At 50.8% G+C, this 22,722-nt stretch overlaps 2 protein-coding genes across 2 annotated transcripts in view; both read left to right on the top strand.

The window, feature by feature from the left end:
* Positions 1–206: 206 nt before the first annotated feature.
* Slc18a3 (solute carrier family 18 member A3) lies at positions 207–1,805 on the top strand. The gene has a single exon (XM_038309509.1). It carries the CDS (start codon positions 207–209, stop codon positions 1,803–1,805), a length of 1,599 nt encoding a protein of 532 aa, XP_038165437.1.
* Positions 1,806–5,861: 4,056 nt separating this feature from the next.
* Chat (choline O-acetyltransferase) overlaps positions 5,862–22,722 on the top strand; it is a 47,769-nt gene continuing 30,908 nt past the window's right edge. The window contains exons 1-6 of the mRNA XM_038348532.1: positions 5,862–5,930; positions 9,690–9,881; positions 10,500–10,618; positions 11,866–11,919; positions 16,427–16,607; positions 18,560–18,737. Coding sequence (XP_038204460.1) covers positions 5,865–5,930; positions 9,690–9,881; positions 10,500–10,618; positions 11,866–11,919; positions 16,427–16,607; positions 18,560–18,737 — 790 coding nt within the window. The 5' untranslated portion in view covers positions 5,862–5,864. The remainder of the gene's footprint in view (positions 5,931–9,689; positions 9,882–10,499; positions 10,619–11,865; positions 11,920–16,426; positions 16,608–18,559; positions 18,738–22,722) is intronic.

Here is a 22,722-nt window from a genome sequence, read left to right as displayed (position 1 = left end):
GAGCAGCTAAGAGCAGCGGCGCCGCGCGGGACAGTCCTTGCTTTTCTCTGAGCTCGGGGATATGAGCCCCACAGCCACCTGAAGCACAGGGGGCGCCACGAGGCTAGGACCGCGCCCCCGAAGTCCTGTTCCCCTAGCCTTCACACTGCGGGACGCCGGCAGCCGACTCCGGCGGAGGCATCTTCGGAAGAGCAGCGGGTGGGGGCATGGAACCCACCACGCCAACCACTCAGGCCCGTGCGGCGGCCACCAAGCTGTCGGAAGCGGTGGGAGCCGCGCTACAAGAGCCCCAGAGGCAGCGGCGCCTGGTGCTGGTCATCGTGTGCGTTGCACTGTTACTGGACAACATGTTGTACATGGTCATCGTGCCCATTGTTCCCGACTATATCGCCCACATGCGAGGGGGAAGCGAGAGCCCTACGCTGGTCTCTGAGGTGTTGGAACCCACCCTGCCGCCACCCACTCAGGCTAATGCCAGCGCCTACTTGACCAACACCTCAGCGTCCCCGACGGTTGCCGGGTCTGGTCGGTCAATCCTGCGGCCTCGCTACCCCACAGAAAGTGAAGATGTGAAGATAGGGGTGTTGTTTGCCTCTAAGGCCATCCTGCAGCTTCTGGTGAACCCCTTGAGCGGGCCTTTCATTGATCGCATGAGCTACGACGTGCCGCTGCTTATTGGCCTGGGCGTCATGTTCGCCTCTACGGTCATGTTTGCCTTTGCAGAGGACTATGCCACTCTCTTCGCTGCGCGCAGTCTACAAGGCCTGGGCTCAGCCTTCGCGGACACGTCTGGCATCGCCATGATCGCCGACAAGTATCCAGAGGAGCCTGAGCGCAGTCGTGCCCTGGGCGTGGCACTGGCCTTTATCAGCTTTGGAAGTCTGGTGGCGCCACCCTTTGGGGGCATCCTCTACGAGTTCGCCGGCAAACGTGTGCCCTTTCTAGTGCTCGCGGCCGTTTCGCTCTTCGACGCGCTGCTACTGCTGGCGGTTGCTAAGCCCTTCTCGGCGGCGGCTCGGGCGCGGGCCAACCTGCCTGTGGGCACACCTATCCATCGCCTCATGCTGGACCCTTACATCGCTGTGGTAGCCGGCGCGCTCACGACCTGTAACATTCCCCTTGCGTTCCTCGAGCCCACCATAGCCACGTGGATGAAGCACACAATGGCGGCATCCGAGTGGGAGATGGGCATGGCTTGGCTGCCGGCTTTCGTGCCGCACGTGTTGGGCGTCTATCTTACTGTGCGCCTTGCCGCGCGCTATCCACACCTGCAGTGGCTGTATGGCGCTCTCGGACTGGCGGTGATTGGAGTGAGCTCGTGCGTCGTGCCTGCCTGCCGCTCTTTCGCGCCGCTAGTGGTCTCGCTCTGCGGCCTCTGCTTCGGCATCGCGTTAGTGGACACGGCGCTGCTACCCACGCTAGCCTTCCTAGTGGACGTGCGCCACGTATCAGTCTATGGCAGCGTCTATGCTATAGCTGACATCTCCTACTCTGTGGCCTACGCGCTAGGGCCCATAGTGGCAGGCCATATCGTCCACTCCCTTGGCTTTGAGCAGCTCAGCCTTGGCATGGGCCTGGCCAACCTGCTCTACGCACCGGTCCTACTGCTTTTACGTAACGTGGGTCTCCTTACACGCTCGCGTTCCGAGCGCGATGTGCTGCTTGATGAACCCCCGCAGGGTCTGTACGATGCGGTGCGCCTGCGTGAGCGTTCGGTGCAGGGCACCGACGGCGGTGAACCTTGCAGCCCGCCTGGCCCTTTTGATGGTTGTGAGGACGACTACAGCTACTATACCCGCAGCTAGCAGACCCGCTTCTCCAGGCCACCTACCCTCCCTGTTTAGGTCAAGACGGTCATTCTGCAAGAGCACTGGCCAACTATGTCTTGGGGTCCACCTCCTCCAGCAAGTACTCTAGTACCCTCCCCAGTCTTGAATTCCCTTGCTGGAGTCCCTTCTTGGGGTCCCATCTCAATCTAACCCCCCTCCCCATACACACTCTCTTATCCGTTGAGGGAATAAAGCCGGGGGGGGCGGCGTGAGAAGCTAGCTATTGGCCTCGTGGCAGAGGCGAAGAGGTGTGCGGGCGAAAACCGACCACCGACCCAGCGCCCCAAAATAGCCATGCAACTGTTTGTCCTTCCTGTGGATCTTTCCAGTGCCAAACTTGGTCTGCTGCACCCCGGTGCTTCCGGCCTGAATTAATAAACCATATCTGTCCAAGGCGGCTGTCTCTTTACTGATGAGGGGTGGGTGGTGTGGTACAAAACCTGAGGAGAGAGAAGACTGGCTTGGGTTTCATGTGTTCAATCCAGGCCTGAGGAGAAATGAGAGCCCATAGGTTCCTTTGCTGCCTAGTAAAAGAAAACAAACTCAAATAGGGCTCTTCTAGTATATACCTAGAAACACACACACACACACACACACACACACACACACACTCGCCATATCCCTCCTTTCCCAGCTCAGTGCAGCACCTAGAGGTTCCACCCGAGGGAGCCTGAGAATGTGTCTGGCCTTGGAGGACGGCTGGCACCAGGAGCTCTCAGTTCCTGAGCTGGGTTTTCCTGTACACTGGGATCTCATCTTGTCAAGAAGGGAGCAAGAGGGAGCTATTTTCTGCAGAGAAGGAGAGGCAGTCCCCAGTGTTCAGGGCTCCAGCCTGAGGTCTGTGTTCCTTAAGGAGCTAGGTTCTATTATCTGAGGAATGGGAGAAGGGTTGCCCGTGGGTCTGACTTTTCTCAGTCGTGCCAGTTTGAACGGAGAAGGAATGAATGGGGATGTGGGAACTGGTGCCAATCTCTAGCCTGCCCTGTCCAGAATGAAAGTGGCCTTTCAGGGATGTCAGGGAAGTTTCCCACCCTTCATTTCCCATGGTGGAGACCTGGATGGCCGGCAAGACACTCATTCCTGGATCCTGCTGCCTGTTCGTGGAGCCCTCTGGGTAGAGAGGCAGTTGGGTTAAGGTAAGTTGTGTGTGTACTATTGGTGTGTATCTCTCTGTCTGTCTGTCTGTCTGTCTGTCTGTCTGTCTGTCTGTCCTTGTCTATGAGTCTGCTTGTGTGAGATATATATGTGAGATATATATGTGAGATATATATATGAATGAGGGGGTACTTTGCCTGGAGAAGTGCAGGTGGACCTTTATTGAGTCCCTGCCTGTCACCAGAGTGGACCAAGTCTGTGTTCCTTGGTCTCTTCTTCCCTTCCCAAAGAGTCTACAAGAATGGGGTGGTAAAAGAAAGGAAGGGAGGCCCCAGAATGGCCATTAAACTCATCAATTATAATATTCTAAAGGGTGCTGAAGGCCCAGCCTGGTCTAGCTTGTTGGGGGGGGGGGGGCAAATTTTCTTCTGACCCAAACTCTCCAGCAGGGTTCTACATAAGCAGCTGCACAGGAGACCATGCGGATGGGGAAGCGGGGAATGGGGAAGGCTGGGGTGGGGTGATGGGCATCAGCAGGACAATGTTCTGTGCCCCTTTTCAGGGCCTAAATGCGATGCCAGCGCATGAACTCATCCGGGAAGCTGTCCGAGACAGGTTTTGAGGACAGAGGATGGAAATCGCAGGGCGGGGCGTGGGGTGGGGGGAGCAGAGGACAGTGAGGAAGAGAGGGAGGGACGGGGAGGGAAAAAAGAAGGGGAGGGAGGAGGAAGCGGAGGGAGCTGAGAGAGGTGGGGCTGGTTTGCTTGCTGTCAGTCCGGCGGCTGCTGGGACCCGGCAACGTCGTCGGAGGCTCTACTACAGACCTAGGCTGCGGCCCCAATCTCTGGCGCTGCTGCCACCCCCTCCCCTGGTCCTTCTGGCTCACACAGCCGCCTCCAGCCCTGCTTGGTGTGGAGCAGCGCCGGTTCGGCGCAGAACAGCCCAGGAGAGCAGGTGAGGAGGGCTGGGCAGCCCTGAGCTGGCGCAAAGAGCTGAGCCTCGGAGCGCTGCGGACTTAGGCACTGTCCCTCCGGAGGAGCTGTCCACGGAGGGACAGCTCTCAGGACCAAAGGCGCCGAGATTCTCAGAGTCCCCAGCGTCCCAGGCACCAGTGGTCGTCGGGGTACATCCAGGAGACTGCGGGATTCTGCTTCCTGGAAACCTAGCTTGGGAAGGGCTTGGCTATCAGGCTCAGGACTCTCTTCATTTTTCCCGTCCACCTACATTATTTTTTACTTCAACTAACATTTACCAAACCCAAGGTCTGTGGCTTCGGTGTCCAATACCAGGGGCCGTCGCTGTCATCCCTGGGCCCCAGTTTTCTCCAGCCATTCTTGGGAAGGTGGGAAGTGCCAGCGGGGCAGGTGGCACTTCTGCAGGAATGAAAGCAGAGAGTCTGGGCAGCCAGATCAGACTGGTGTTGGATCTTCATGGCAGAGCAGAGACCTCTCCCAGTAACCCCCAAAAGTCAGGTCAGCAGAAGCAGAAATGGGAGAGTACCAAAACACAGGAAGACAAAAACATCAAACTCTCTAAGCCTGGGCAAAGGAGGAAGGAGCTGGGGGATTCGGGAAACTGGGGACACCCATCAGAATGTCAGCTGGCAGGGGTCCATTTTTCTCCTGAGACCTGGCCAGTCTTTCCCCTTCCCACTACTGAGATGGCACAAGATGAAGTATTGGCTGAATAATCTGTAGAACCTTTATCAACTTGACCTTGGCTTGGTTGACCCCTCAAAGTAACCAACAGAACACCCACATATTCATCAGCAGTTTCTAGGCACAGTTGGACTCAAGGACTGTTGTGTTGGCGGCACATGTACAAGCCTGCAAGGCCTTTACACTCTCTGTGTACCGGGACCATGCATTTGCAGACGTTTCTATCTTTGGGTCTGGTTCTTCCACCTTTCTGATCCGTGTCTCCTCAGGATGAACTGAGTAGATGCCAGCACCTGGTTGTGTTTAACTCTGAGTGAGGCTGCTGCCGATCTCTGCTTTAGCCTCTTGGGGAAAAATAAAGGGTAGGTTAGCAGATATCTTGACTGTAGGTTTTGTGCAGGTTTTGGTTTAGTGGGGCAGAGGATGGATCCCACAGCTCTAAAAAAATTGACCTGTGCCCTTCTTATCCTAGTCTATTTCTGCTTTACCTTCCAAATTAATCTCTTTCCCAGGTCAGGAGAGCCTAGGGGTCCACTGCCTACTGTTCGGTGTCATGCCCTTCCATATTCCCACTGTCCCCACTCTTGAAGCCTGCTGTCCAGAGACTGCCAGCAGACCTCAGAGTCCTCAAGCAACCCAGAATGTCACACAGAATACAGAGTCTCAGAAGACTTGAGGACCCTCAAGCCTACACACACACTATTCATACACATGTGGGGAGGGAGGCTTTCTGAACTCACATCCCTTATACTCCATACCTGACTCAGGCCAGGCATCCTAGAGAGAGATCTGAACACAGCTGGTAGGGCTTTGCCCTTGAGGAACTACGGCTTTGGGTAGAAGTTGAGACCAGCAGAGTGTGTATAAGATGAATTCCAGGCGAACCAAAGCTAGTGCCCTGAGCCTGGTAGGTTGGGAGTGGGCAAGTCCAGCTCCTCCCACTCGGAGTGGTCAGTAAGCCTTAAGTCACAGCAGTTCCAGAGAAGCAGGTTCCAGCTGGTGGCTCAAGGAAGATGCATTCTCTCTCGCCTCAGGATTCAGAGAAGTCACTGTGGTCAGGGACACAGGGTTCAGGTCTGAGATGGCAGTCTCAGTGGCACTGAGTTCCCGACACACTAGTGTCTGGATCTGGCTTCCTTCTGGTGTGGTTGGTCCTTCCGGTGTGGTTGGATGGGTATAGGAGGGTGAGGGCTTCATTCTGACCTAGGTGGCTCTCCATGATGCCTCTTCTCCTCTGTTCCAACGTCTACAGCTCTGCTACTTTGGAGCAAGAATCACCAAGATGCCCATCCTGGAAAAGGCCTCCCAAAAGATGGCTGCAAAGCCTTCTAGCAGCCAGGAGGAGCTGGTGAGTTCTTTCTGATCCATGTGTCTTAACCTCGTCTCTCCTCTCACACACTCTTATTCCCAGGACAGTTTTGAGGGGAACTGGCCCTTCGGTTGTTCCCCAGCTCTGTATTCTCCTAGGCAGAAGGCTAGAGTGCAACCCTGTCCTGTTCTTCAGAGGGGTCTGATTGGGCCTGAAGGGTTAGTAGCCCTATTACTGGAGCTCTGGTTCTAGTAGTTCCTACAGGCCAGACTGAGCCATCTGTCCTCAATATATCAATTAAGGAGGCAATATGGCCAAAAGGCAGATAAAAGAAACGAGCAACTGACACACTGGGAAGATAAACAGGTAAAGGGGTCCAGTGATTCTAAGTCTGTCTTCAAGGCATGCTCATAAACTGAAGGTTTTCGAAGACAAACCAGCAAAGGAGCAAAAATATGTGCAATTCAACAGTCCTGATCAAGATCAAGATGTGGTCTTGTTGATCATTACCTATGATTCTGCAAGATGGTCAGAAGTTGCTTCTGTGGCCATTTGGGGGAAGCAGTTTGGTTTCCAAGTTTTCCTGGTCCAGAGGGAAGCTTCCTTATTACGGGTAATTTCCCTGATTTGAAGGAGCATCTGTTCTGGAAGGCTTCGGATGGTGCTGTTTGGGGAATGGCAAGGTAACTGGTGTTTAGAACAATGACCGGAGAGAGTTAGGCACCATTGTAGGTTCTGGAGCACTGGAAACTCTGTGAGAGATGGTAAAGTTCCTCTTTGTTTTGTCTTACTTTTGTAAGACAGGGTTTCTTTGGGTAGCTCTGGCTATCCTGGAACTCACTCTGTAGACCAGGCTGTCCTCGAACTCAGAGATTCACCTGCCTCTGCCTCCCAAGTGCTGGGGTTAAAAGTATGTGTGTGTGCCACCACCACCTGGCTAGGTTAATTTCCTCTTGTCTTTGTGCTCTCAGCCATGCAGAGGGCTTAGTTAGGTTAGGTATTGCTGTTGCTGTTTTGTTTTTAAAGACTGATATTCCTTGAGTGGTTATCATGCAGAACCAGGCAGGAGTCTGACCCAAAGTAAATGGAACATACTCAACATGAAGGTCAAGGTGCCAGGCTTTCATCTCATTCTTAATTACCTTGTGGGCCAAGAGAGGAGTCAATGCTTTGGGGCAAAGGCAGTTTCTACATGCCAGCTATAGCCTCAGGCTGCTGGGGAATGCAGGTGACCACACTGCTTAATCTCAAGTCCAAGGGGGGGCCCCAGCACCAGTCAGATGCCATCTCCCTCCCCCTCTCCCAGCTTCACTGTACCCCAAGTTTTACTTCAGATGGCTTCAAGTCCAGCATGCTTGCCTAGGCAAAGCTGAATCCCCTCCCCAAGCCCTGGCACATCCCAGTTCCAACTGCAGCCACTGGCTCGGCCCAGGACCATTAAGCATCATCTTTTCCACTGCCTTGAAACAACACTACCCTTCCCAGGAAGCCTCCCTGAGAAGGCATCCTCCCTCCCGCTGCATCTAACCTTCCAGAGATATAGCAGCGCATCTCAGTTCAAGTTCCTACATGAGCTGGCCCCTCTGCCACACCCTTCTTGCTCCTCTGCCTAGCCTTATCAGAACTTTCTGTCTTCTGTCCTTGAACTTGCTCCTAACATTGCCCCCAACTCCTACAGCTGACTCCATGCTTCTGCTGCTACAGCATGTTCCTCTTCTTCCTCTGCTTTGGTATGTAGCTTCCTGGAGGACAGACTCTGTCTCTAAGACCAGTGCAGAGCCTGGTTCATAGGAGCCAGCCAAGGAAATATGCAGACTGCAGGATTCTGAGTCTTCACAAGGCCGGAGGTCGGCAACAATCACAGGAGGAACCGTGCCGGGATCTGAGATCCCTGGAGCTGAGATGCCTAAACTGAGATTTGTGCGTCTTGCCATTCACTGCTTCCCGTTCACCCAGACTGCACAAGTGAAAGCCGGACACTCTAGTCAAACCTGCCACCACTCTTGGCCACACGACCATGCTTCCTGGAGATATTTGCCCGCCCCATCCACACAGACCCCCATAAAGATAAGAGGAGGAACAAGAGTGGCTGAGGGGAGGTCAACTGGTTTGCCTGAAGTGGGCCAAACTGCCCAGACCCACCCTTGTATTTGTAGTCTTCCTGGGGACAGCAGCACCGGAAGCTGATGCTGCATTCCACCTCTAGCCAGAGCAGTGAGTTCCAGAGACAGGATTGGACAGGTGGGGACATATTCATGCATCAGTACCTGTTCTGCCACCACCCAAGGCTGAACCTCAGGAGAAGACAGGTGCTTTCAGCAGCCCACTGGGGTGGGCGGTGGGCGGGCAAGCCCTGGAGAAACTTGACTCACCGCCTCACAGACAAGAAACCCCTGAAGAAAGGCACCCTGCTGTGTGCCAACAATTGAAGCAATGGCATTAAAGATGGCCTCTCTGTCATCAAGGGCTGAGAGGGAAACAGGAGGGAAAAGCAGAAAGGGGAGGGGAGGTAACCCCCAGAGAAAGGAGGAGACCTGAACTGGGGCTATAGCTTAACAGCAATGTCTACCTAACACGTGTGCAAGGCCCTGAGGAAGAGGAGGGCAGGACAAGGAAGGAGAGAGCAGGGGGGAGGGCAGGGCAGGAAAGGGGAGAGCAGGGGAGGGGAGGGGAGAGCAGGGCAGGGCAGGGGAGGAGAGGTGGGAAAACACATTGACTAAAAATTAAGACGTGACCTAGGATTAGTCTCTTCACACTGTGGGTCAGTTTTCTCAACTGTATGGTCAGAAATTCTCACCCTGGCTATGTAACACATTGAAGACACAAGCACACAAGACCCCTAGGCAATCATGGTTGATTAACTGAATAGGCCATGCCCCTATAGGCGGATTCCAGTGAGGGTTCTTTTCTGTCCTCACCTCCCCTGGAGCCCAGAGACCACAGATTTCTTCTTGAGATTCCCTTTGGATGGATAGAGCCAGTTAACCAAACCCAGTAGAAGTTTATTGGAGACTGTTATTTTTTTGTTTTCTTGCGATCCATGAGGTAGGAAGACTTACTGTTCGTATCTTATGGATGAAAACGACCCAAGGCTTGGAGAGATCTGGGCAGGAAAGATTTACACTGTCTCCTACCTGACTCCAGTCCCCACGTGGAACCAGCCCCCTGCCTGGGTTTTACACCTGGAAACACGAAACAAGAAGCACAGGGCAGAAATTGCCACTACCCCCAGGAAGCTGGGTCCCCACCCAAAGCTAGCCTAACCCAGTCGGATCTCTCTGTAAGAGAACTCACAGACCCTGGAGCACAGCTGGAAGAGTCCCTACACGAAGAGTGACCAGCAGTCAGCAGTCTCGCCAATGATCTTTCATCCCAGACCCATCCTTTATGGGCTGTAAGCACATCCACATCTGTCATCCCTTCCATCCTGTGAGAGCATCATTTTTCATGTGAAGAGCCCTGCCCCTGCCGAGGAGGAAACTTTCCCAAGGACATACAACTGAGCAGCAGCAAGGTCAGGTGTGAACCCGGACCTGTGGATGCCAATGGCAGGGGCAGGGTGTGAGTCCAGCCCTATCATCTGTGTTTTGTGCCTCCCTGAGACCTAGGCATAGTACAGTGCCAGGGACAGCAAACAGGAGGATTTTAATTTACATGAGTGCTGAACTAAACCCAGTAAACGGATTCCAGAATGGGGAGTGGATAAGACAGAATGGGACCTGTCCTGGCATCAACTCAAGGACAAATATGGACCACATTAAGGAAAGGGAGTGAGTACTCATGAACCCTCTTTTCCAGGACCTACCCAAATTGCCAGTGCCCCCACTGCAGCAAACACTGGCCACCTACCTGCAGTGCATGCAACACCTGGTACCTGAGGAACAGTTCAGGAAGAGCCAGGCCATTGTGAAGCGATTTGGGGCCCCTGGTGGTCTGGGTGAGACCCTGCAGGAAAAACTCTTGGAGAGGCAGAAGAAGACAGCTAACTGGGTAAGGAGCTGCTAAGAGATTCCTGGAGGGGGAAGGAAGAAGCTGAGATTATGTGGGTGAGGGTAATAGGTCGGTGGGACTGGGAGGAGATTGGGATAGGACGATAGATGGGAACCGACTGGTAGCAAAAGAGAGAGGCCGGCAAAATGAAAGAGAAAGGGAAAGTGTAGGGCAGAGAGGGAAAGGTGAAGACAGAAGCGAGAGATAGGGAGAGACGAGGCCCAGATCTAGGGACAGGGAAAGAGTGGGATAGAGATGATCTTAGAGGCAGAGTCGGGTGACAGGTGGGACTGAGGCACGACAAGGACAGGCAGGACAGGGATGTTATCACTAAAGATGGGGAAAGAGGAAGGAATAAAGGAAACAATATGGGGTAGAGATAAAGGGCAGGCTTGGATGAACGGCAAGATGCAGGCTCAGCACAAGCTGGGGCTTAGTGCATTTGTGAATGAATGAATGAATGAATGAATGAATGAATGAACGATCAATCCACAGGGCTGGGTGCTGATCCAGGGTAGTCAGAATAGGGCTGATGACCTTTGCCAGCATGGGTGCCTGTTTATGAGAGGTTTGTTGGGGGTCAGATGTAATGCACCCCTTCCCTGTGCTCCTCCGTAGGTATCTGAATACTGGCTGAATGACATGTATCTCAATAACCGCCTAGCCCTGCCAGTCAACTCTAGCCCCGCTGTGATCTTTGCTCGGCAGCACTTCCAGGACACCAATGACCAGCTAAGGTGAGGCCATGGTGCTACTGGGTATGCCGCAGAGGAAACCACTGAGATTTGGGGCCTTGTTTCATGCCAGGAAGGAGAGGCCAGAGCTTGTGCATTGGCTGAGCTTGCTGGGCCAAGCAGTATAAGACATTAGCTCCTGGCACCATCAGGCCAAAAGGGCGGTTAGGCATGGTGGTACTCAGTAATAAGCTCATAGTCTTGCCCCCAAACACATTTTTTGATGGCACTAATGGGGGTCATGGGCCCCAGGGACCCACATAGCGGTTTTGACCCTGCTGGGTCTATGAATTGTCATTTAAAAGCAGTCCTGACTGGGATACACTGCTCCAGGTGTCCCCGGGAGCCCTGCTCCAAACAGACTCCTGGAGGAGGGACGCCCCTCCCCGCCTGCACAGCTGCCATCTGCTGCAATTTCAGAGCTCAGTGAGCTGCTGGAAGGGCCCATAGGTGCCCTGAGAATGGTGGCAGTGGTGGGTGCTGGCAGGGAAGAAGGGCCTCCCTTTTGGAATCTGTCAGAATTTTATCCTCTTAATGTTTCAATGGGGGTGAACATAGGCACAGCCCAGGCTCCCACTTACCCCCTTCTTCCAAGAAGAAAGAATGAGAATGGATAGAATCTGAGGACAGTTCTCCAAATTGCATCTGAGGGGCATTTCCCCCACCCCATGCAATTAAGCCAGGCCTCATTGTCCATGGACAGTTAAGATGACACTGTCCCCTGGCTCTGGTCCCTGAGGCATTCCTCCTAGGACTCACTTTCCTTTTCATTAGCCACTAAAAGGATCCAAATTGCAGGCTTGCTCAGGAGACTGCATTTCCCAGAAGATCCAGTCACAGGGCTGGCCTTGCCCCGGAGAACCCCACCCCTCACCTTCCCTTTCTTACCACTCCTTTGGGCACCTCTTTCTCCTCAAGGTGATTCTGGTTTCCTCTCCCCACCCCCAGAGTGAAGCCATTCCCAGTCCTCACTGAAGGACCATTTTTAATCCAAGACTGTGGTGGGATTGACAGCACTGGGGGGAAGGGCGGCAGGACCCACATCCCATTAGTGCACACGGGGCCTGGCATATGGCAGGCGATAGATGAGTGAGTTTGAAGCGGAGGGAGGGGCAGGGAGAGCGCTGGAGGAGAAAGGAAAGGAGGAGGAAGTTAGGAAGGAGGAAGGAAAAGTGAGAGAGAGGAGGGGTGGGGAGCGGGGAGTGTGTGACGGGCTCACAGGACCCCTAGGTCTCTCCACGTCCCTGCAGGTTTGCAGCCAACCTCATCTCTGGAGTGCTCAGCTACAAGGCTCTGCTGGACAGGTAGGCCGGGTGCCCAGCCTGGGAGGGGGAGGGCCCTGCTCGGTGGTCTCCTCCCACATCTGTCTTCCTGCTGAGAGATATGCAGGGAGCTATAGCAGCAGGGAGCTGCTCTTTTATCCAGCTGTGTGGTGTCCCTTGCCCACTGCCCAGCATCAGGATAGCTTGCGCCCAGCCCATCTGGCCAATAAGCATTCTTTTTCCTTGAGTAGGCGCTGCCTTCCTCTGACCTTTGAAATTGTTCTTGTTTCTGCCTGTGGCATGAATTAGACACTTCGGGTCTGGAGCTCCCAGGAAGGGTGGAGAAGGAAGCAGTGTGGGAGGAGGTGGTGATAAGGGAAACGATGCCAACAGGATGATAGTCTCCCTGCTTCGAGCCTTAGTGTCCAAATGCCCCCCAAGTTAGTGAACACCGGCTACTCCGATAGTTTGTTGGAGCTGCTCAGGCAGTAAGTTCTCCATTCTAGAAGGAAGGTCCCTCTTTTAGTCAATTCCAGGGCCCTAGGGACACTGGGAGAGAAAAGAGCCACAGGGGCTGGAAGAAGAGCAATGTCCTATGCATAGACAAGGAAGGAAGCTCAGAGGAGTTTCACAACTTATCCATGGCCACACAGCTAAGAAGCAGAAGGGCAAGGAGGGCACAGGGGTAACCTTCACTCTGTTCTGTGTGGATCCAGGTCAGTGTTTACCCATCCTTGGGGCAGAAGCTAAGACATACGTTCCCTCTGGGGAAGAGGGGAAGAGAGGCGAGGTTCTGGCCCTGGGGTGGGCACACTTGAATCTGAATTGTTTCAGACAGTGGTAGGAGCGTTGACTTGGGGCTAGTCTGACAGCTCTCTATCCATACTGGGCTGCCCTTTTCTGCCGTGTTTCTGGAGTGCCTTCTAGAATGCATTCTTCATTCACACACCATCTCTGTCTTCAGAGAGCTTGCCCCTTTCAGCACCCTTACTGCAGAGCAGAGGAGAGAAGATTCCCACCCTGGCAGCAGAGCCCAGGGACCATGGAGCCATCCATCACAGCAGGCTAGACTCCCAACTCTCACACGAGTATGCAGATGTGCGTGTGTGTGTGTGTGTGTGTGTGTGTGTGTGTGTGAGAGAGAGAGAGAGAGAGAGAGAGAGAGAGAGAGAGAGAGAGAGAGCACATTACCTGCACACACAAAGACATCTGTTTCCATCCAAGCTCACATAAAGGTTCTTGTGTCCTGTACTTGCAAATCTCATAAGGCTGGAACATTTGAAAGAGTGCCTGGCTAGGACACTTCGGTCATTTACAAATTTTAGTGTGTTGATGGGGGAAGGTGATCGGAAATTAGGCCTCTTACCTGCTCCCAACAGGCAGCATCCCCACTGGGGCATCTCCTGGTCATTACAAAGGGGCCCAGTGAGCTCTGCTTCTCCCATGAGCACTCAACCCTCACCCATCCTGCTTTCTCAGTACAGGTGGCAGTACACCTGGACTGGCAGATCCACGAGTCTCTTGTGGCCACTCTCCTCCACCCCCACATCCATGTGCTCAGAAGTGGCTACCACCTACCCCAGCTGGCTCCCAGACATCTTTCCTAGCTGGCCCACATGGCTTCCCCACCTTGACTACAGCCTTCTTCCTGGTGCTTCCGGAGACAGACTTGGTCCTCTCCCTATAGAAGTTAGACTGTTAAGAATAACAAAACAGGACAGGACATGCTGGGAATACAGCTCAGTGGTAGAGCACTAGAGCGCTTGCCTCGCATGGGCGAGGTCCTGGGTTTAGTCCCCGGTACTGACAAAACCAAACCAAATCACATGCACAACCACACAAAAGTCAGAGCTGGGAGTGCTGTGTTTTTGTGATGGTGTGTGTGCTTAGCATGGGTGAGGCCCTAGCTTCAACCCTTAGCCCCAAAAGAAAGAAAAGCAAATGGAATTCAAATCATGTTCCTGCATGTCAAAGCCCCAAGGCCTTTTTAATGTCCCAGACATAAGCTGCCAAACCCTACCTGGTGGCCCTGCTCATTTTTGTAGCCTTTCCTTCACCCTTCACTTGGTTGCAACCCTGCCGGCTTACTTTCTGCCTTCCCCTGGCCCACTGGTCAGTCTCAAACTATCTCTGGAGAAGGGTCTTGATTTTCAAATTTTGGGAAATACAACCAAAAAGTAGTCACTAGACAAAGTTTATGAAGGTGTAAAATGTAAGACCACATCTTTTAGTATTGAATTCAATTAGCATAAAATCCTGAGCATTGCTACAGGTGCTTTGGGATCCTGGCATTCATCTTACCACAGGTCAGTCGTGACATTTCCATGGAATATCCTCGCTTTGTGTGGCAGTGCTGTGGGCACTCCACCTGGCCCATCTGTCTGGAATCTTCTTACCCTTTGGGCTCAGCACAATCAAGCAGACTTTCAGGAAACTTCCCCCTAGCCCTGGCTTCCTGCCCGAACCTATGATGAAGCATTTCTCATTCAACCCACAAAAGACACATAGATGGTGAATTAGAGAATGGATGGGTGGATGGATAGATGGATATATAATATCCATATGTAATAAATGGATATATACATGTGTGTTAATGTGTGGATGAATAGACATATGTGTGGATGGGTTAATGCCATGGTTCTAAACCTTCCTCATGCTGTAACCCAGTTTCTTATGCTGTATTGGTCCCCCAACCATAAAATTATTTTCATTGTTACTTTATAACAGTAATTTTGCTACTGATATGAATCATAATGTAAATATCTGTGTTTTCTGATAGTCTTAGGTGACCCCTGTAAAAGGGTTGTTTGATAGCCCCCTTCCATGGGTCGTGACCCACAGGTTGAGAACCACTGGGTTAATGCATGACAGAGGTATAAGAATGGGTGTGTTGGGCTGGAGAGATGGCTCAGAGGTTAAGAGCATTGCCTGCTCTTCCAAGGGTCCTGAGTTCAATTCCCAGCAACCACATGGTGGCTCACAACCATCTGTAATGGGGTCTGGTGCCCTCTTCTGGTGTGCAGGCATACACACAGACAGAATACTGTATACATAATAAATAAATAAATAAATAAAAGAATGGGTGTGTTGACAGAAGACAGATGGATGACCAGATAGCACACGAATAAGCATATGATGGATAGATGTTAGGTAGATGGATGTACCAGGCTTTCTCTTTTGGCCACCAACCAGCTCCCAAATCATGACACAGACTTAATAATTTTGAATTAAGTTTTGAATGCTCAGCCTTACTTAGGCTAGTTTCTGGCTAGCTCTTTTAACTTAAATTAACCTGTTTCTCTTTATCTACCTTTTGCCTCGGGGCTTTTTATTTTTCTTTCCTTCTGTATATCTTACCTTCACTGCTTCTCATGTCTGCTGGTTGGAAGCTGCTTGGCTTCTAGCCCTGGGCATCTCCCTCGTTCTTTCCTCCTTCTTCTCTCATTTTTCCCTTAAGCCTGGATTTTCCTTCCTATTTATTATCTTTGCCTGGAAGTCCTGCCTATCCCTCTCCTGCCTAGATCTTGGCCATTAAGCTCCTTTTAAAACCAATCAGATGCCTTAGCCACCCAAGAGGAAACAAATGAAACACATCTTTATAGTTAAACAAATGCAGCATAAACAAAAGTAACACACCTTTACACAGTTAAAGTAATATTCTGCAGCATAAACAAATATAACACTTCTTTGCCTAGTTAAAATAATATTCCACAGCAGATGTATGTATGTATGTATGTATGTATATATAAATGATGGTTGTGGTTGGATAGTGGATGTATATATGGTTAGATAGGTGTATGATGGGTGTGTGAGTGGTTGAATAGTAGAAGGAAAAATGCATAATAGATGGATGGATGGGTGGGTGGATGAGTAAATAAATGGATGAATAGATGGATGAATATTTGGAGAGATGGATACATGGATGAATTGATAGATTTGATGGATAAATAGGCAAATGGGTAGATGGATGACTTAGCTATGCATAATGTTGGATGAATGGATGGATGGATGGATGGATGGGTAGGTGGATGGGTGGATGGGTGGGTGGACAAATGGAATAATAGATATATCATTCATAAACCATATGACAAAAAGAACTTTCTACTCTGAACTTTAAGAAGTTTTCAAGAAGAGCTAATAAAGAATCGAGTCTTGAAGGAGTTTTCTAAAAAGACAATGGAGTACAAGGGTAGGGAGAAAGGTGTGCCAAGAAAAGATTAGTGCAAACAAAGGCATGGGGGTTGGTTAAAAGGCAAAAATTACCCATATATTGCTTGAGCATGGGATGAGGGTGGAGTTGTGGAGATTTGGGGAAATGGAACATTCCATTACTTCACAAGCTGAAGAAGAGCTCTGTCACATGTTTGGTGTACCTTTAGCCTAGTCATAAGAAAGCATGGGGTAGTAGTAGCCCAGGAGTGGCATATTTGCTTGGTATGCACACAGCCCTGGATTTGATGCAAAACCCATAGAGCCCATCCCAGCGCCTTCTCTCCTCCTCCATCCTCTCACACCTGCCTGCCTCCCCCTCTGTGCTTTCCCCTTCCAGCCACTCTCTCCCTACGGACTCGGCCAAGGGCCAACTCTCAGGGCAGCCCCTCTGTATGAAGCAGTACTACAGGCTCTTCTCCTCTTACCGGCTTCCTGGCCATACCCAGGACACACTGGTGGCCCAGAAGAGCAGCGTCATGCCTGAGCCTGAGCACGTCATTGTGGCCTGCCGCAACCAGGTAAGTGGCCTATTGTCATGGGCTCTCAGACTCTGAGAGGGTGGGGAGCATATAGTGGCTCACAGAGGGGGCATACAGGGCCCATCCATTCCTGCTCCTTCACCACAGGCTGGTTCCCTGAGTCATCCACTGAGCTTGGGGCATGGTGCCCCCCAAGTAGGACTCCCTTTTTGCTCTGGCAACTGTATTTTAAGAATGAAAAGAATATTCAGTTAGGGAATGCCCCCCTGAGTTCTTATCCCTGAGAAGCCGTCAGGCTGAAAACCCATTTAATGGGCCTTCATCTCCAATGAGCTATTCATTTTCATATAGTCCCTATCCTTCCTGGAGACCAGATGGATGGACAGAGTATGAACTAACAGAAAAGACCTCCCATGTGTAAGACTGCAGGTCCAGAACTTACATTTATTAGCTTCATTTAATTATTCACAATGACGCTGTAGAGGGGGCCTTTGAGTCTGCATTGACAGGCGAGAAGATGAGGTTTAGGGAGGCTGATGGTGTGTGTAAGGGGAAAAGGATGTAAAGTCCTACCAGCTGCCCAAGGACAGGCTCTATAGCCTAAAGTACAGGATTTCAGACACAGTTCCACAGAGCTGGGAAGGGTCCCCATGCAAGGGAACAGGCTGAGCATGAAGGCTACCAACCCTGTCGCAGTGCCCAGCACACTATCTATCCTGTATGCTGATGGTTCACAAAATATTTTTTGTGACAAAAAGTAGGGTTCAGGGGGGTCTTTCTGCCTTTTTACATTGAAAGTCTAAGTTTGGCAGCCATCCCTGCCTCCTTATCCCCCTCTCAACTTATTGTGTAATGGTTTCTTCCTGGGCTCCTTTGAGTAAATTGTGAGCTTGGGGAAAGTTTATTATCTGAGCGTAGCTGTGACCACTGTTTGAGGGCTTCAAAGTTAGCAGGCTGCTTTCCAGTCATGTGACGCTCTGACCAGCCAATCATAAAGTGAAAGCCTTTCTTTATCTTCATTCAAAGAAAGTCAAACCAAGCATTTCTTAGCCTTCATACAGCACGTTATTCAAGCCTTCTGGAAACAACCACAGACCAGACTTCATGGACCTCCCTGAGGGTGGCGGGTGGGGCAATTACTCATGTCCATATGCTGGAAAGGAGGCCTTAGGCTGTGTCAAGAATGATTCTGTTTACCAAGTTCACGCAAGGCCCTGGCTTTCAAAGCTACAGCATCACAGCATCACAAGGCATACATGCCAAACTCATGCATGCACAGACGCGTGTGCACAGGTATACCGAGTGCTTTGTGCGTTGGTTTTCTATTTTAATATTTGTCTACAATTGTTGGTTTGTTGTTGGTGTTGTTAGTGCTGTTTAGATCTATACCCAAAGCTCTGCCTGTAGCTGTTTGTTCACGTTCATTGTGCAACGCATTTTACTTAGCCAGTCTACTCCAAAAGAACACCCAGGCTCTTCCTATTGTTTTGCTAATACAAAAAGTCTGATTCACACACACTATCTCCCATTCTTCCGGTACACATGAATCTGCTTCCCTAAGCCCTAGGCTAAACTCTGCATACACAAGTGCAGCTGCTGAGTCAGAGACAAGCACTTCTAGTTTTGATTGACAGTGACACAGCCCTCCCACAGTGGTTGTACCAGTTTATACTTGACTCTCTGCAAACATGATGATTTTGCATGTGCTAGAAACCAAAAAAAGAAGAGAAAGAAAGAAAAAGAAAAGGAAGGGAAATGAAAGAGAAGAGAAGAAAAGAAAAGAAAAGAGAATCTTTCTTGTAGCTAGGTTTAATCAGGCCTGTGCTAGGGAGAGCTTGGAGTAAAGTACAGTCAACAGATTTGGGTGATCTCCAAAATAAGACAACTCAGAAACATTAAACACCTTGGGAACCTTGAGCCTGAGCTCCATAAAGGTCTGGAGCCTTGGGCTGGCTGCCATTAGTGATGTGTTTGACCTGTTTCCCCTACAGTTCTTTGTCTTGGATGTTGTCATTAATTTCCGCCGTCTCAGTGAGGGTGATCTGTTCACTCAGTTGAGAAAGATAGTCAAAATGGCGTCCAACGAGGATGAACGCTTGCCTCCAATCGGCCTGCTGACTTCAGACGGGAGGAGCGAGTGGGCCAAGGCCAGGATGGTCCTCCTAAAAGGTTAGCGACAGCACCCAGCCCATCCTCCATCTCATCCTCCTGCCCATCAGCTTTTCTTCCTCCAACGTTAAGCACACAATCTTGTCTCCATCAGCCATAGCGGGGAGCTCAGGACTCTCTCCAGCTCAGGATGGGACAGTGGGGAGATCCCTTGAAACAGAAGGGTCCTGTTATGCCTTTGCATTCTATGTAATGATACTCTAGCTCTCTAGCTTTCTTGATGAGAGAAAGGAGCCCTAGAATTGTGGGTCATCTGGAAATAGTAAGTTCTGATGACAGTCAGCAGTTATGTCTTACTGGTGGGCTGTGTAATGTTCATTTGGAGACTGGAGTCCCTGGAAGAGAAGGCAGATGGGAATCTGGTGTAGGGCCTCCCTCTGGAAGTATGGCTGGGCTCCTTCTTCACCTGGTTTCTTGGTCATGCGACTTTTCATCTTCAACCTGATGCATGTTTCTCTGGTTATTCTTATGATGCTTCTAAACATCCCTGTTAGAAAACTAGTTACACCCCCTGTGTGTGTGTTCATGTGTGTGCAGGTGCACATGTGTGCATGTATACATGTGAAGGTCAGAGGACAACTTCAGCTGTCATTCATCAGGTGCCCCCTGCAACACACACACACACACACACACACACACACACACACACACTTTTCTGAAACATGATCTCTCACTGTCCTGGAGTTCAGAAAGGAAGCAAGAATGGCTGGCCAGAAAGCCCCAGAGATCCACCTGCCTCAGTCTCTCCCCACGCTGAGATTACTAGTGTGTTATATTATGCCCAGTGTGGTTTTTTTGTTTTAACTTTACATGGTTTCAGTGGAACCAAACTGGTCCTTTGTGTTTGCAAAGCAATCATTTTTATCAAAGTTTTATCAATTTTTATCAACTGTCTCTCTATCCCCAGTTTTAAGCTTCTAATCATCTTCTAGAAACTACTTTTGGAAGCAAAGCCAGCCTTCATTGAAGGAATGAACGGCTTCCTTTCTTGCCTCTGTTGGATGTCATGTAGTGAGACGCCAGACTTTTGGGTGTCTTCACCCACTGCTAGGGATTGTAAAGGACCAGTCAATAATTCAGACTGTGCGTGTATAACTGAGGAGACTCTCACACACCTGGGGAGTGAGAGTCAGAAAGGACAAAGCCTCTGCCCCCATGCAGCCCAGTGATAGGAGAAGGCATGAAGAGGAAGTCCACGTACACAAGAACACCGTCTTTACCCATATGAAGACCAGGGAGAGCAGGTCCCACATGAATGCCCCAGGGCTTTGGAGAACACGAGAAACACTTCCAAATAGGACTTGAAAGGTCTTGTTGGGAAACTATGTGTGAGAGAGGCAGGTGGGACAGAGGATATCGCCTAGGCAGATAGATTAGTGTGGACAAAGTCAGTCATACTGTAGGGACACATTGCCCTGGAATCACAAGAAGAGAAAAGGGTGTCTGTGCTGGTCAGGTGGAAGGGGGTCTGGCTCCCAGGTGATAAGTGTCTGCATTTTCTAGTTCCTCTTTCTAGAAAGTTCTTCCTCCAGACCTGGTCGACTCCTTGTACCGTGGCAAGCTCAACTCTGGTGTCAAGGCTGCAGGCCCTCCCTAAGCTTTCTTCATTACTTTCAGCCACGTGTGTGGGCGTATGGGCACATGAGTGCAGGTGTCCGTAGAGATGCGAAGAAGGTACTAGAACCCTAGAGGTGGAGTTATGGGCAGTTATGACCCACTATACATGGGTGGGTCCTGGACCAAACTCAGGTCCTCTGAAAGAACAGTAAGTGCTCTTAACCCCTAAACCGTTCCCGCAGTCCCCTTGACCTATTTTCTTATCTTGAATGACTTGCCAAGCTGAAGGAAGCTTTGCTCTTGTCTGGTCAGTGCTCTGCCTCCCTGCCACCATCTATAAGGCCTGGTAGGACAGGGACCTCATGGTTTAACTCCCATATCTACAAGGCAGTCCACAGAAGCAGTGCAATTACACACGTTAAATAAAACAACAAAGGGCTTCTAAGGATACTGGGCCCAGACATATTTACCACTTACCAATTAATTATTGTTTCATCCAAATATCGAGCACCTGCTGGATATTTGGTCCTAAATAGAGGGCTACAGAAAGGTGTGCCCCAAACCCATTTTCACGGACATGACTGCCATGTTGGGGAATTAATAACTTAGAATTTGAAAGTAGTTAATTCCCTCGAGAGACTGTGGTGAAATCACATCCTACTCTTTTTCCCTCTGGGGATGGAGACAGGCATCAAAATAATCACCTCTGCTGCTCAGATAGTTCCCACTTTATTAGGCGGCCAGGCCCAAGATGACTGAACGGGGTTGCCTTAAGGTCTGAGTGCTTGGGCAGCACTAATCAGAATTAATTTGTTAATGGCACTTGATCTGGCTTTCTGAATGGAAGTGCTGTTTTTAAAGGAAGTTCTGCAGAAAGGGATCACACACACACACACACACACACACACACAAACACACACATACACCTCCCCTTGGGCAAATTAATTAATCCAATTAGCGCCGCTGGCAGTGTGTCCTCACACAGCAGGAAACCAATTCCTCCCAGAATGGCACCATCTTCCCTGGACCACCACAGAAGGGAAACAGGGACACCATTCCAGAAATGTTTCCAGACAGCGTGGGCAAGGGGTGAGAGTGGGGTGGAGAGCTTCGGAGAGTCTAGACAGGTCACAAGGCTTGTCAGGAAGGAAAAGGATGAAGGGGAGAGCCCTGAGATTCTTATTTGAACCACCAAGGGGACACTGGGATCATTTACTGAGCTGAGGAGATCCTGTCTAAGCACACTTGATTTGAGGCACCCTGAGCCATCTAAGTAGAGGTGTCATGTTAGATATATGTGTCTGCAGCTCCAGAAAGGGGGCGGGGAGAGGGAGAGAGAGAGAGAGAGAGAGAGAGAGAGAGAGAGAGAGAGAGAGAGAGAGAGAGAGAGAGAGAGAGAGAAACAGTTGTAAATTTGAGAGGCATCAGAACCTAAGTGATATTTAAAGTCATGGGCCTGGATGAGATCATCCAGAAGCAGGACAGGGTCTCAGGGGGTCAAGTCGATAAAGGCAAGGAGTGAGAAACAGCCTGGCAAGTACAGGAAAACCAGGAGCCCAGTCAAAGATTGCAAGGGGAGGAGGCGAGAGCGATCAGTCACGTGGAAGGCTGTTGAGAGCTTAAGAAAGGAGCTCTTCAACCTTGCCTTTGCATTGTCTGTGAGTTTGACGAGGCCATGATGGGAGGGTAGAAATTACCAGTACATATGTGGGTAGAAGCAGCAGCAGGGGATTGTTGATAAGTGGTCAGTGACCAAACCCAGCATGTGTGGGTGACTGTTCAGAAACTCGGAAATGTTAAAAAAGCAGAATAGTAGAACATTTCCCAAGAGGGTAAGAGCCAGGGAAGCAGTATTAGAAGGAAAGACAAGGGCAGAGTCGTGGGCAGGCAAATGCCTTGAACGGGGTAAAGAAAATTGACGGTGAGGAGAGCGGTCGAGGGCATGGAATGTTCACACAGGTGAAAGCAGGAGACGGTAAAGACCTATGTTAGGCCCGAGACCCATCCCCAAGGGTCCAAGACTGGCATGGTGAAGGGTAAGGAGGCTCCCCGGGGTGGCTCCTGGTCGGGATGGGCAGAACCATAGCGTGAGTTAGAGGTGAGGGTGGGGTTCTTTGGAGAGATATGTAAATAGCCTCTTGGGAAATGGGAAAGGAACTTCCTCTGGGATGTGGAGATTTCTGGAATGTTTGGGGCCCACACACGGGGGTTTGGAAACCCTCAATCTTAGAAAAAGCTACTTAACATTATTACAAGAGTCACTCACTCACATGCACGCATGCGCACACAGTTCAGCTTCTCAGATTCGGGAAAGGTGGGTGCCTGTCGTTAGGAGACAGGTAGGGCAAGCAGAGGCTATGACGCTGGAATCTGAATTGAGTAAGTGCTACAGTGGCATGCTCAGGCTGCCATAGCCAAGTGTCACAGA

This window comes from Arvicola amphibius, chromosome 12, assembly GCF_903992535.2.
Source record: "Arvicola amphibius chromosome 12, mArvAmp1.2, whole genome shotgun sequence".
Lineage (NCBI taxonomy): Eukaryota > Metazoa > Chordata > Mammalia > Rodentia > Cricetidae > Arvicola > Arvicola amphibius.
Note: the sequence above shows the minus strand (reverse complement) of the source record. Positions and strands in the feature narration are given on the sequence as shown.